This window comes from Zeugodacus cucurbitae, chromosome 5 (assembly GCF_028554725.1).
Source record: "Zeugodacus cucurbitae isolate PBARC_wt_2022May chromosome 5, idZeuCucr1.2, whole genome shotgun sequence".
NCBI classification, from domain to species: Eukaryota; Metazoa; Arthropoda; class Insecta; order Diptera; family Tephritidae; genus Zeugodacus; species Zeugodacus cucurbitae.
The window spans coordinates 18,970,877-18,986,209 of NC_071670.1; the positions used below are offsets into that span (position 1 = coordinate 18,970,877).

General features: G+C 39.3%; 2 protein-coding genes across 3 annotated transcripts in view; one reads left to right on the forward strand and one right to left on the reverse strand.

The window, feature by feature from the left end:
• Positions 1-15,333, forward strand: part of Flo-2 (flotillin-2) — a 248,883-nt gene that overhangs the window by 17,441 nt on the left and 216,109 nt on the right. The window lies entirely within an intron of this gene.
• LOC105215176 (glucose dehydrogenase [FAD, quinone]) lies at positions 4,023-6,999 on the reverse strand. The gene is made up of 2 exons (XM_011188964.3): positions 6,012-6,999; positions 4,023-5,949 (listed from the first exon to the last, which is right to left on the reverse strand). The coding sequence occupies exons 1-2, from the start codon at positions 6,157-6,159 to the stop codon at positions 4,229-4,231; spliced, it is 1,869 nt and encodes a 622-aa protein (XP_011187266.1). The 5' UTR covers positions 6,160-6,999; the 3' UTR covers positions 4,023-4,228.

Genomic DNA, 15,333 nt, shown 5'->3' on the forward strand with positions numbered 1-15,333 from the left:
AGGTGAGACCAAACATCCGCTTTATAAAAAGCAATTCAAAGAAGCTTAGTTAATACACCATTGACTCCTTAGCCCATTACTATCTACTTCGTTGTTCTATCATCCCCCATTTTGGAAGTTCCTATTTAATGCTATTTTGTGCATTTTTAGGCATCTGAACTACTCGGCTGTTGGCAAATATATCCGTATTTGAGCTCTTAGGTCATAGTAATGATCATTTTTCACTAGTAACAGGTATTCTAATCAGAGTGTCTAATTAAATTACTTTTCCGAGTTACAGTATGATGATTTTATGGATTTATATTCGGTTGTATTCTTTTACAGCTCAATCATCAATATATTATATTTAATAATATATCGTTCAATATTAAATTGAATTGATCTCTTATCGCGGTTTTACTGTGAAACTATATACAGTTTCACTACTTTTTGCGCCGTTCGCACAGCAAATTAAGAGAATAGATTCTTTAAGCGTTACAAATACGCACCACAGCTGACGTCAAGCAACAAGCATCTATATATAAATTGATCTAAATTGACCTCAAATTCTTTTCCATTTCCTCAGATACTTCTTCTTCTTCTTAACTGGCGTAGAAACCGCTTACGCGGTTATAGCCGAGTCCACAACAGTGCGCCACGCATCTCTGCTTTTGGCGGTTTGGCGCCAATTGGTAATACCAAGTGAAGACAGGTCCTTCTCCACCTGGTCCTTCCACCGGAGTGGAGGTCTCCCTCTTCCTCGGCTTCCACCAGCGGGTACTGCATCGAAAACTTTCAGAGCTGGGGCACTTTCATCCATTCGAACAACATGACCCAGCCAGCGTAGCCGCTGTCTTTTTATTCGCTGGACTATGTCTATGTCGTCGAACAACACATACAGCTCATCATTCCATCTTCTGCGGTATTCGCCGTTGCCAATGTTTAAGGGACCGTAAATCTTCCGCAAAACCTTTCTCTCGAAAACTCCTAGTGCCGTCTCATCGGATGTTGACACCGTCCACGCTTCTGCACCATAAAGTAGGACGGGAATGATGAGGGACTTGTAGAGTTTAGTTTTTGTTCGTCGAGAGAGGACTTTACTTTTCAATTGCCTACTCAGTCCATAGTAGCACCTGTTGGCAAGAGTGATTCTGCGTTGGATTTCAAGGCTGACATTATTATCGGTGTTAATGTTGGTTCCTAGGTATACGAAATTATCTACAACTTCAAAGTTATGACTGTCAACAGTGACGTGGGAGCCAAGACGCGAATGCGCTGACTGTTTGTTTGATGACAGGAGATATTTCGTCTTGTCCTCGTTCACCACCAGACCCATTCGCTTCGCTTCCTTATCCAGGCGGGAAAAAGCAGAACTAACGGCGCGGGTGTTGTTTCCGATGATATCAATATCATCGGCGTACGCCAGGAGCTGTACACTCTTGTAGAAGATTGTACCCTCTCTATTTAGTTCTGCAGCTCGTATTATTTTTTCCAGCAATAGATTGAAGAAGTCGCACGATAGTGAGTCACCTTGTCTGAAACCTCGTTTGGTATCGAACGGCTCGGAGAGGTCCTTCCCGATCCTGACGGAGCTTTTGGTGTTGCTCAACGTCAACTTACACAGCCGTATTAGTTTTGCGGGGATACCAAATTCAGACATCGCGGCATAAAGGCAGCTCCTTTTCGTGCTGTCGAAAGCAGCTTTAAAGTCGACAAATAGATGGTGTGTGTCGATCCTTTTTTCACGGGTCTTCTCCAAGATTTGGCGCATGGTGAATATCTGGTCAGTTGTTGATTTTCCAGGTCTAAAGCCACACTGATAAGGTCCAATCAGTTTGTTGACGGTGGGCTTTAGTCTTTCACACAGTACGCTCGATAGAACCTTATACGCGATGTTAAGGAGGCTTATCCCACGATAGTTGGCGCAGATTGTGGGGTCTCCCTTTTTGTGGATTGGGCAGAGTACACTGAGATTCCAATCGTCGGGCATGCTTTCTTCCGACCATATTTCGCAAAGAAGCTGATGCATGCACCTTATCAGCTCTTCGCCGCCGTATTTGAATAGCTCGGCCGGCAATCCATCGGCCCCCGCCGCCTTGTTGTTCTTCAAGCGGGTAATTGCTATCCTAATTTCTTCACGGTCGGGCAATGGAACATCTGTTCCATCGTCGTCGATTGGGGAATCGGGTTCGCCATCTCCTGGTGTTGTACTTTCACTGCCATTCAGCAGGCTGGAGAAGTGTTCCCTCCACAAACACAGTATACTCTGGTCATCAACCACTAGATCACCGCTGGGGGTCCTACAGGAATGTGCTCCGGTCTTGAAACCTTCAGTTAGTCGCCGGATCTTTTCGTAAAATTTTCGAGCATCACCCCTGTCGGCCAGCTTGTCAAGCTCTTCATACTCACGCATTTCTGCCTCTTTCTTTCTTTTTCTGCAAATGCGTCTCGCTTCCCTCTTCAGCTCTCGGTATCTTTCCCATCCCGCTCGTGTTGCGGTCGATCGCAACATTACGAGGTAGGCAGTCTGTTTTCTCTCCACTGCGAGACGACAATCCTCATCATACCAGCTGTTTTTTTGGCTTTTCCGAAAGCCAATGGTTTCGGTTGCAGCTGTACGTAAGGAGTTTGATATGCCGTCCCACAGCTCCCTTATACCGAGATGCTGATGAGTGCTCTCAGAGAGCAGGAGTGCAAGTCGAGTAGAAAATCGTTCGGCTGTCGGTTGTGATTGCAGCTTCTCGATGTCGAACCTTCCTTGTGTTTGTTGACGTGTGCGCTTTTCTACACAGAGGCGGGTGCGTATCTTAGCTGCTACAAGATAGTGGTCCGAGTCGATGTTGGGACCACGAAGCGTACGCACATCAAAAACACTGGAGACATGTCGTCCATCTATCACAACATGATCGATCTGGTTGCGAGTGATTCGATCCGGGGACAGCCAAGTAGCTTGATGGATTTTCTTATGCTGGAATCTAGTGCTACAGATGACCATATTTCGGGCCCCGGCGAAGTCGATCAGTCTCAGACCGTTTGGTGATGTTTCGTCATGGAGGCTGAATTTTCCGACTGTTGTGCCAAAGACACCTTCTTTACCCACCCTAGCGTTGAAATCGCCAAGCACGATTTTGACATCGTGGCGGGGGCAGCGCTCATAGGTACGTTCTAGGCGCTCATAGAAGGTATCTTTGGTCACATCGTCCTTCTCTTCCGTCGGGGCGTGGGCGCAAATCAGCGATATGTTGAAGAACCTCGCTTTGATGCGGATTGTGGCTAGACGTTCATCCACCGGAGTGAATGCCAGGACTCGACGACGGAGTCTCTCTCCCACCACGAATCCCACACCGAATTTGCGCTCCTTTATATGGCCGCTGTAGTAGATGTTACAAGGACCCACCTTCTTCCGTCCTTGTCCCGTCCATCGCATTTCTTGGATTGCGGTGATGTCAGCCTTTACTCTTACGAGGACATCAACCAGCTGGGCAGAGGCACCTTCCCAATTAAGGGTCCGGACATTCCAGGTGCATGCCCTTAAATCATAGTCCTTTATACGTTTGCCGTGGTCGTCATCAAAAGGGGGGTTTCTCATCCGAGGCCTGTGTTTCTTATTCACTGGTTATTCGTTTTTATGTGGTGGGTCCCAAGCCCTACGCACAACCGCATAAGCGGGATTCGCCTTCTCACTTTAGCTCGCTTCCAGACGGATGTCTGTTGGCTACCCAGAGGATACTTGGTCTAAGACCGGAAGTTGTGAGCTGCTTGAGCCACATGTAAAAGAATCGTTCCTGGCCACTCCCAAGTGAATGGCAGTCAGAAACTTTCCTCACTTACGTGAACTTCTACATATGACTCCATCCTCAGATACGCACATAATTAATTATCAATTAAAAATAACTTTGTCTGCAGATACATTAGCATACTTGTACCCACATAAGACATAAACAACGGTGAATGTCGCCCAAAGGTTTTTAGGCGTTTCACTTCTAGTTTCTTTTATGATGCATAATATCGAATTCAAATACCTGTTTCGTATATTTTATTGTTTTTATTCACATTTCATATTTACATATCTAATTCACTAGAAACACGTTTCACATTTATTCTTGCCCTCCAGCAAATTGAGCAAATTGGGTGACACTTAACCTAAATCTTATACACGAAGACTTCACGTCAATTAAAGTTACAAATTATTATAGGAGCTTATTACCTAGATTAAACAACTTTTACTCTTACATTCTTTGTCTATCTTTCACTGCCATTCGCCGCGTATAATATCGGCCGCTTTCTCTCCGATCATGAACGACGCAGCGTTCGTGTGCGCGGTAGGCGGGAATGGTATGATGCTGGTGTCGACTACACGCAAATGCTTTATGCCGTGCACCTTCAACTCGGCATTCACAACGGTGGTGGGGTCACTTTCGGGACCCATACGACAGGTGGCCACCTGATGATGCAGCGTGTACGAGAGTGTGCGTATGGAGCACCGCCAGTAATCGTCTGTACCGAACTGGTGCTGTTCACAACCAGGTAACGGTATATCGTGTATGCGTGTGCCCAACTCCTGCATTGCTGGTGTTTTCGTGATGCGTATGGCCTCCTTAATGGCCTCCAACATGAATTGTACATCGTCCTCGTTGTGGAAGTATTTAGGGTTCATGCGTGGCCACTCGAAAGGATCGCGGTTGTGTAGCCACAGGCGACCCACAGATTTCGGATGAAATTGCATGATGAGAAAACTAAAATGATCCTGCTGTGAGATTTGCAAAGGACGATAAACTTTGTCATAGAGTTCGTCTTTGAAGTTTGCGCCTTGCTTGAGTGCAGTGCCCTGATCGGCGGCCAAACTGCCGGCCACTGTAATGATCTCCATATCTGGCATATCCGCAGGTTCTTTAGAGCTGGGCACCTTGAAAAAGGTGAGCGCCTCTACGCCGCCAATCGAAGAGAGCATGGTGGCCGGATTGCCGAGCAAAAATGACTTTACCACAGTGGAATTCAGATTCGACAGGCTCAGCAACTTTCGATCTGTATTGACCGTAAAGGTAGGTCCAAAGTGGCACATATGATCGTAGAGTAGTTTGCCCACCGGTAACTCCTTCACTAATGGCACACCGATTGCGTTGAGATTGTCTGCTGGTCCAACACCGGACAGCATCAAAAGTTGTGGTGAATTGAAAGCGCCTGACGAAAGAATGACCTCCTTACGTGCGCGCACTTTATAGTATTTATTGCGGTACATGAGCTCCACACCGGTCGCGCGTTTTGTAACGGGATCTATTAGTACACGCGTTACGCGCGTCATTGTCACAATGTGTAGATTTTTCCTCTGATAACGTATGGGTTCTATATAGGCACGATATGCGCTATGTCGCCTACCGCGTAGCGTATTGGCCTGCACATAGGACGCGCCTATTTGTGACTCACCATTGTAATCTGTGCGCGGATGTCCCGCTTGCTGCGCACCCTTCAAGTACGCATGCACTGCCGGTGTGCGGTACTGTACGTCTTCCACGCTCAGCGGTCCAGTATGATTGTGATATGGTGAGTCTTCCAAACCGGCTAAGTTAGCGGCTTCCGATTTAAGGAAATACGGCAAAACTTCCGCGTATGACCAACCCTTATTGCCGGCAGCAGCCCAGCGATCAAAATCGCGTTTATTGCCACGATTGTAGATCATATAGTTGATGGAGCTGGTACCGCCCAACACCTTGCCGCGCGGCAAAAAGCACTCATTATTATTCATGCCAAAGCAGGCGTGTTTCTGCGGCGTCGATTTGTAGCCCCAATTGGAGTGTGTGCCCTGCAGATATGCTGCGAGCACAGGCATCTGATGAAACATACCCTCCACACCGCCAGCCTCTATTAAGTACACCGTCCAGTTGGGGTTTTCGGACAGCCGGTTGGCAAGCACGCAACCTGCTGGCCCGGCGCCAACGATAATGAAGTCGTAGCTGGCATTTTGCCGCGGCGCTGTGTGAATAGAAGACATAAATAAATTCTTTTGCATTCTGGTTTACTATAAGTCGTCTCACCGTCATTGTAGAGCGCAGACAAAATCAGATTTTCCAAACCTATACCAAGCGCTTGCCGTAAATGGTGCGGTGACTGCGCGCAACTAGGCGCCACCAGCGCTGCAGCTACAATTAGAAAACGCAACAGCCCATAGAAATCCCCGTTCATTTTGTAGACTTTAGGTGTGCAAAGTGGTTAGGCGCGTTCTTTGACGTTATGCGGTTGTATTAACTAAATAAATAAGCAACTTGAGGGTGCGTCTAAACACAAATTGCGGCCAATAAAACGCCCGCGCACTTTAAATGTTGTTTCAAATTAAAACGCGATACTTCTTCACCTTCTCAGCACTATTTTTTACTTTTGTAATTTTAAGTCCCTTTTCTTTTACCGTATACTGGCACGTCCACCCAACTTGCCGTCTAAGTTGCGACTGCGTGTGCCGCGTTACAGCTGCCGCTTTTGAGATTCTTTCTTTTTGCTGCGTTGTAGTTGTAATTTTATGCTTTGCTATTGTTTCCATGCCATTTCTTCTGCATCTTTCTACAGCACTCGATGCGTTTGCTTTGCGGTTCAACGCCCTACCAGCGAGATTCTTAATGTTGGCAATGTATAGACACGCGCCCGCGCTCTTCGAACGCACTTTTGGTAGTAAAACTACCGTTGGTTGACTCGCGTAGCGTTGGCCTTTTGCGAGCGCTTACATTCTGCCGAAGTTCTTACACTGCATGCTGTGGTACGCATGTGTACGCGCGTCTGTACGCCCTTAAGCAAACAAGTTTTATTTTATATTTACAACACACACAAACAAACATAATTAAAAATCCAAAAATATTTTGAATTTTATTTTCTTTCGGTTAATTTATGCCAACAGTTATTTATTTACCGGTATAGTGGTTTTTGTTGGCACTACATACCGCATTTCTGATGGACAGTCCATCTGGTTTGGTTATCCACCTGTCCAACCAGCGAAGCGTTTACCAAACCGGTTGCGCGATTTCTCATGGCTAATAAATATAAACGACAAAGCTCGATCATTTCATTTGCTGATTTAAGACTTGCAATGCTGCAGTTGTTTGCCTGCGCCGTTTGTATGTGATGCAAGTGCGGTGCGACCACGTGTGCAACGTTTGTTGCTTTTACGCCATTCAGTGTCCATGAAGTGATCTTGAATTTAAGAGTAATTTGCCGCCGCATTACGTTTGCAATTCACTTACAAATATTTATGTTTGTTTGTGGCTGGTGTGTAGTCATTGGCTTCTTTTGACAGGTCTTTTTGGTACGTCTTATTGCTGGCAACTTGCCAGTCATCGCTATGATTTGATTTGGTATATGATAAAATGTTTGACTGTGAATCTATGCACTAAAAATGGCTTTAATAATCTGTGCGTCTCGCGTTGTATAAGTGCGATCGTGTCCTGACTTATAGAAATATAAGATATCGTATTAAAAGTAAAAAACGTCTCAGATAGTTTTGTAATTGTTTGGCTAAGTATTGTTGGAGAGCGCGCTCATGTCAAAGATGGACAATCCTTCTTCTTTACTGACGTAGACACCGCTTACGAGATTATAGCCAAGTTAACAACAGAGCGCCATTAATTTTTCCTTTTCGCTGTTGATGGGAATAAAGAGCGAGTAGAGTTTGGTTTTAGTTCGTCGAGAGATGACTTTATTGCCTACTCAGTTCAGAGTAGTACCTGTTGGAAAAAATGATTCTGCGTTTGATATCAATTTATTATTTCTTATTGTTCCAAGATAGACGAAATTATCTACAATTTCAAAGTTTTGACTGTTAACAACTGCCAACGTGAGAGCAAAGTCGCGAATGCGCTGATTATTTGTTTGATGACAGGAGATATTGCGTCTGCGCGGTTGTTGTCCGATGATATCAATATCATTAGCATACGCCAACAACTGTGCACTGTTATAGAAGATTGTACCTTCTCTATTTTCAGATATCGAAATCATTGACGTACACCAGCAGCAGTACACTCTTATGGAAGATTGTACCTTCTCTATTTAGTTCTGCAACTTGTATTATTTTCTCCAGCAATAGATTTCCCGCATCCCTATCTCTCTCCATATCTTTCCCATTCGCTCATTGAATGCATCTTTGTTCACATAGTCCATCTCTCCTGTCGGGGACCGGACATCACAGCACACTTAAATGCACTTAAATGAGTATCCTTAAATTTTTTGCAGTGGTTGTCATGTTGGGAGTTTGCTATGGGTTTTGATGGAATTGATACTGAATCATCAATTATCTACTATGAGCAAAGTCTTAATTCGCACATGTACTCTCAACAATCGGACTGTCTGAGATTGCAATGCCAGTTGAATCTTTCATCAAAATTTATGATTTCATGTCGAGGCCACTCAAATGTAAAAAAATAAAATAAAAAAAATTAAAGTGTGTTTCATTGTTTCATTAATATATATTTTTTTATTTTCCAGGTACGTTTCCACTGTAGACATTTATACACTTAATCGCACTGAACTATGAAATAATTAAACAATGAGGTGAGAAAATATTGCTGACTTTTGTAACCTTATTTGTTATCAGAATTAAGAAGATTACTTATAGCTATAAAATATATTAATACAAATACTTGAATCTGGGGTTAAATACGTCAGCACTGATGTACACGCACACGTCAGATCTCTCCCACGAGAAAGTTCAAGTGCTCATTACTGCTTGAAGGTGCGGATATAGATTCTAAAAGGAAAGAGAAATGAGAATATTCATGTAAAGAGATCTACAAAGAAATAGCGACATAAAATGTTAATAATGTTAGTAAAGTAGGTGCGGTTCTCAAGATTTTATCATGACTGATTCACAATAGTTGTTTCTCTTAAGCATAGAGTTTCAACGAAGAATATGCATAATGCTCAAATACCTTTTAATTTATTTATTTACTTTTTCTTTATTTTTTTTTATTTTAATTTTATTCGTCCACATGAGAAGTGAATACTTCATTACCGTTAACGAATCAATTCAACGCTGTAAATACCGGTTAACGCCTTTGCGCCTAAATTTATGCATGTCCTCATGACAACAATTTTAAACTCGTTTCACTTGCTTACCATAGAAACCGGGCAATATATGGGATAAAGAGAGGTGGAAAGTGTAGGAAGCAAGTATGGCACAAACATTTACAAAGGTAAATTATAGCAGTTGTGAAATTACATGTTAGTATGTATTAAACGAATATGCACTGCATGTTGTTGTAGCTACAATGTTGCTTTGTAAATGTAAGTATAAATAAAAAAAAGCATGCTGAAGTGCCACCACCTTTGCTTTGAACAATGAAATCAAAACATATTTTGAAATAAACCAGAATTCCGTTTCTGGTGAACCACCCCCTGGCGCTGCCTACCTTGCTGAGCGGCACCGGACTTTAGGGTGAACACATAAGCGACTTTATTAACTTTTTTCTTATTTTTGTAATATATTTTTTTTTTATTTCTCTAAATATCTACATCACTACAGCTGTACAGGTTATTCAAATAGCCGGCGCTGTTGCTATTGCGACTGTTCCCATGACGCCAGTCACCACTTTCACTCGTGGTAATCGCATGATATTTATCCCCTTAGGTAATGCAATTCACGTAATCGCCGCACCACCCCACTCAGCACGCCGCGGTTGTGTTGCATTTTTGTAGCATTTGCACTTTGGTCACGGGAAAGCAACGCGGCCATCCGTTACTCTCTCTTGTTTGTGCACTCGTCTGCGAAAACAAAGTGAATTTTGTGGTAAGATTTTAGTGAATTTCAGGGGTGATTTAGCTATGTATTGCATTTTGTGTTGAAAGCGAGCGCGATTTGAAATATTGCATACTCATTTAGATGAAAGCTGCATTTTATCTTTCCACACACGCGATAATATACCAATATTTCATTTTTGTTACCCTGTTTATGCGCTATTTAGTTGGTGCTCATTTCGATTTGATGAAAGTTAATACGACATGCGCTGAAAACAAAGTGAAAATCGATTTTTCTATTGAATTTAATTTTTTTCACAATAAAGGTCATGGTCTAATATACAAAAACATTAATTGCTAAATTTCTCGATAAATCAATTTGAGGTTATGGGTACATGCAATCGAAACCGTTATTCGATTAAGAGATTTTTTACAATTTGTTCATGAATAGATTTGAGGCACATGGTAGGGAAAACATATAAATAAAGTCATAAATACCTGTTAGTAACCTGGACTAAAAAAGTATAACTTTAAAATTGACTAAATTGAATTGTAATTAGTGAATAGGTTAAATAAAAACAATAATTTTTTAATATACTCAATTAAATTGTAATTTTTTAATTGACTAAATTAAGACATAATTTAATAATTCATTGAAATAAAATATAATTTAATGGTGATTTGTTAATTGCCTAAATTAAAGGGTAATTCATAAATTTACTGAATTAATATGTATGTATGTCTGTCAATTAATTGCATTTAAATTGAATTTTAATTTATTTTTTAATTGGTTAACTTAAGTTGTAATTTTTGAAACGACTAAATATAAGTGTAATTAGTGAGTGAGAGTAGCCGGCTGTGCGAAAGTCAAAAACTGGTTTCTCAATTATAATATTAATGTTTTAAATTAATTTGGCAGTGCGAAGAGATGATAATATTTTGATTGACTAAATTGAACCGTAAATTCTTATATGACTAAATGAGATTTACATATATATATATCCCTTACAGCCGATTTCACGAAACAAATTGTAGTGAAAAATAATTAATTTCAGTTTCACTATTTGACTTAATTTTTATTTAAATGGTCACGCTTTGACCATGGTTACACTTTTCTATCAGCTGAATTCCCATTTGTTTACCATTTTGACAAAGAAATACAATTTATTTGTTTACATAAATCAGCTGTTATTCTTACTAACATCCCTGCCTTTTAATTTTTAGGATGCCAAATTTCAATAATGGTGAAACGCAGGAAACTTAAGTGCAAAGTTAAATAAAAATTAAAATTAAATGGAACTTAATTTTCAATTAAAAAATTTTATGAAACCGGCTGTTAGAGTCATTAACTTATACCTCATGCCTTAAATTGCAGTTAAAAGCGTCAACTTCTTTTTCTACCTCCTTCTTTTACCAACTTCATTTTTCTTTCATTCTCTTTATATACTTCCTTACACACACACTTTTGGCTTGCATTTTGAATATATTGTTGTTTCTCACTGTCTTGCAACTTCCTCAACTCTTACACCTGCTGCTATGCAATTCTTATAATGTATGTATGTGAATGCAAATGTGCATGCGCATTTGTAGGCGATTCCTTAAGCGTTTCCATTGTTTATTGAAATTTGTCGTGCGTTGCGCTGTGGTTTTTAATTAACGATTTCCCATTTTCGACAAAAGCACCACTTGAACAAATGAATGTGTGGCTTCCTTTTTGCGCCAAATGAAGTCCTTCTTTTGTTTGCATTCATTTCACAACTTGTTGGGCGGTGAATTCGTTGCGCATTGTTGGTTTATGCATGTAAATGGCATGACATTCAAATGGTCGCCAGGGAGTTGCATTGACAAATGACATTTGCTGCAGATTGTGTGGAGCAGCAGATTTTAAGCACAAGCATGCATAAGTGCCTATTTATATACTTATGTATATTGAGGTGTATATAAAAAATATTAAAATTCACATTTAATACATTTGAGAGTTCTGTAAGTCGTATTATTCATTGATTATCATGTCTGAATTTTGTAATCGTAATTCTTTTGTCTATTAATTATGATAAAATCAATTATTTAATATTGATTATACATATGTAGCTAAGCAAGTAATTATATTATTTTTGCAAATAACTAAAAATAAAAAAAAATAGTTTGAGTACCACTGTATGCAAAATGTTAAAAGTATTGCATACTTTCAGGCTTGATATTTTAGTTGTGTATAACAGTTGTACAGATGTATTAAATGCATCAAACAGTTTCTTGGTAGTGATTACACTTTGTCATTATATACATCTATTCATAACGGTTTAAGTTTTTGAAAAATCAGAAAAACTTTCAAAATTGACAAGGTTGTCAGCTGTTTAAATTATATCTAAAAATATTTAAAAAGTAAAGCAACACTACTGAATAGATTTAAGAAAGCTTACAGTCCAAATAATTTTTGAGTAGAGTTGTAACCTGTTTAAAAAAATTAGTGTACCAAATTTTGAATTATATTAAATAGAACATAATAGAAGTATTTAACAAATTCAACTGTTTGTACAAAATAAAAAATCATTACAACCTGAAGGAGTTTAAGGTACCTTACAAAATATTTTTGAGTGGGTTGCCACCTATTTAAATAAATATAAATAAAGGATATATTTTAGTTGAGACCATAATTGATATAAAAAGTACTATAAATTGAAGAGGTCCAAGCAATCTTACAGTTTAAGCACATGCAAGAAATATACATTTTTCACATAACACGAAAAGACATAATTTTTTACACAATACTTGGCGTAGACTTCAACTTCAAAGTTATGACTGTCAACAGTGACGTGGGGACCAAGACGCGAATGCGCTGACTGTTTGTTTGATGACAGGAGATATTCCTTATACAGTCTGGAAAATGCAGAACTAACGGCGCGGGTGTTGTTTCCAATGATATCGATATCATCGGCGTGCGCCAGCAGCTGTACACTCTTATAAAATATTGTACCTTCTCTATTTATCTCTGCAGCTCGTATTATTTTCTCCAGCATCAGGTTAAAGAAGTCACACGATAGTGAGTCACCTTGTTTGAAACCTCGTTTGGTATCGAACGGCTCGGAAATGTCTTTCCCGATCCTGACGGAGCTTTTGGTGTTGCTCAACGTCAGTTTACACAACCGTATTAGTTTTGCAGGGATATCAAATTCAGACATAGCGGCGTAAAGGCAGCTCCTTTTCGTGCTGTCGAAAGCAGCTTTAAAATCGACAAAAAATTGGTGTGTGTCGTTCCTATTTTCACGGGTCTTCTCCAAGATTTGGCGCATGGTGAATATCTGGTCAGTTGTGGATTTTCCAGGTCTGAAGCCACACTGATAAGGTCCAATCAGTTTGTTGACGGTGGGCTTTAGTCTTTCACACAGTACGCTCGATAGAACCTTATAGGCGATATTTAGGAGGCTTGTCCCGTCCATCGCATTTCTTGGATAGCGGTGATGTCTGCCTTTACTCTTACGAGGACATCAACCAGCAGGGCAGAGGCACCTTCCCTATTAAGGCTCCGGACATTCCAGGTGCATGCCCTTAATACGTTTGCAGTGGTCCTCATCAAAATTGGGGTTTCTCATCCGAGACTGTTGCTTCCTGTTCATTGGTAATTCGGTTTTATGTGGTGGGTCCCAAACCCTACGCAAAACCGCATAAGCGGTATTCGCCTTCTCACTTCAGCTAGCCTTCAAACGGATGTCTGTTTACTCAGAGGATACTTGGTCGCGAGCTGCTTGAGTCACATGCAAAAGAATCGTTCCTGACCACTCCCAAGTGAATGACAGTCAAAAACTTTCCTCACTTACGTGAACTTCTACATATGAGTCCATCCTCCCTTACAAATTTTAAGTTTATTTAAATAAACATAAATAAAGGATATATTTTGGTTGAGACCATTGTTGATATAAAGAAGTACTATAAATTGAAGAGGTCCAAGCAATCTTACAGTTTTAGCACATGCAAGAAATGTAAATTTTTCACATAACGGAAAGACATAATTTTTTACACAATACATTACACCATAACAAAAGGGCTCGTCTCAATAAATAATTACAGAATTGATTACCATGTCTTGGAAAATTTTATATTCAGAAGTCTTCGTAGTATGAGTCATTTCTTCCGATTGTAATAAATCTAGTTTTTCGACAAGTATTTTTCGTGATACAAGTGAATTAATAAATTTTACAAGACAATCGATGTTGACAACAACTGGTTATTGCTAAACACAGCTTCTTTAATCAACAATAAAAAAAGATACTTGAAGCTTGTTATTATTCGACAGACACCTTCATTGCTCAAACCCTCTGCTTACTAAGCTCTTGCATACTACTTGGCAAATTGTTGACAGTGTAACTGCCAAATTAACATTACAGTTCTTCAATACGAATCGGCAAATCATTTCCGCATGCGCAAAATTATTTGAAAAAACTTGTCCGATTGGCATGAAATCATAATTATATACGACAAACAGCAACAATAACAAAAATAATAAAACGGCTTGAGATAATTCAGCCAAAACAAGATCAAAACAACAACATACGTCATGAAATGAAAATGAGAGGAAAAGCAAAAAAAAAAACCAAACAAAAACTGCTTATGACCAAAAAAGGCGGGAAGAAACAGATAAACCGAAAAGTAAAATGAAATGAAGCAATTAAATGGCAATAACACGAACGCGCTCGCATAATATTATTTCAAAGTCAATGTCAGACGGTAAAGGAAAAATTGTTTACCGCGCACACCTACACACGTTCGGCATGCACATGCCGCGCATTCCAACATAGGCACATAAATTATGCACCGTTTGTATTTATGTATATGTAACTGTGTGTGTTCGTCTGCATTGTTTGTGCAGCAGATCGTGTCGAAGTGCCGGCAAAATTATTTCTCCAACTCAGTTTGCTTGAAAGTGCATGCAGTTTGTTGTTTTTGTTGCAGTACGCTCGCGCGCCATTTACATATTTATTATTCCATAAGTAACACTTTAAATAGCTTTTATTTAAATATGTTAATTGCTCGTTTTCTTAACAAGAATGCTCAATCGAAAGTGTCAACAGTGCGTTTAATTTTATTGGAAATCATTAATTAATATTTATATGTTAATTGATTGAACACACTTTGACAATCAGTGTAGTATGGATGTAAGTTGTTATGACAGTGGTATGGTAGTGCAATGTTCAATGATGACATAAAAAAATTCAAATTAAAAAAAAAATAATTATATAATTATATAGCAATAAATGAGTAAAAAAATGTAAATTGGATACATTTAAGCGTAATTTGTTAATTGACAGAATTTAAATTTAATTAAACAATTGACTCAATTAAGATATAAAGAAAAATGTTGAATAAAATATATAACATCATAAAATAATTAAAAAAATGATTACTACATTTAAGCGTAATTTGTTAATTGACAAAATTAAAATTTAATTAAACAATTGACTCAATTAAGATATAAAGAAACAATTTTGAATAAAACATATAACAACAAAATAAAATAATTAAAAAGTGATAACTGACTACATTTAAGCGTAATTTGTTAATTGACAAAATTAAAATTTAATTAAACAATTGACTCAATTAAGATATAAAGAAACAATTTTGAATAAAACATATAACAACAAAATAAAA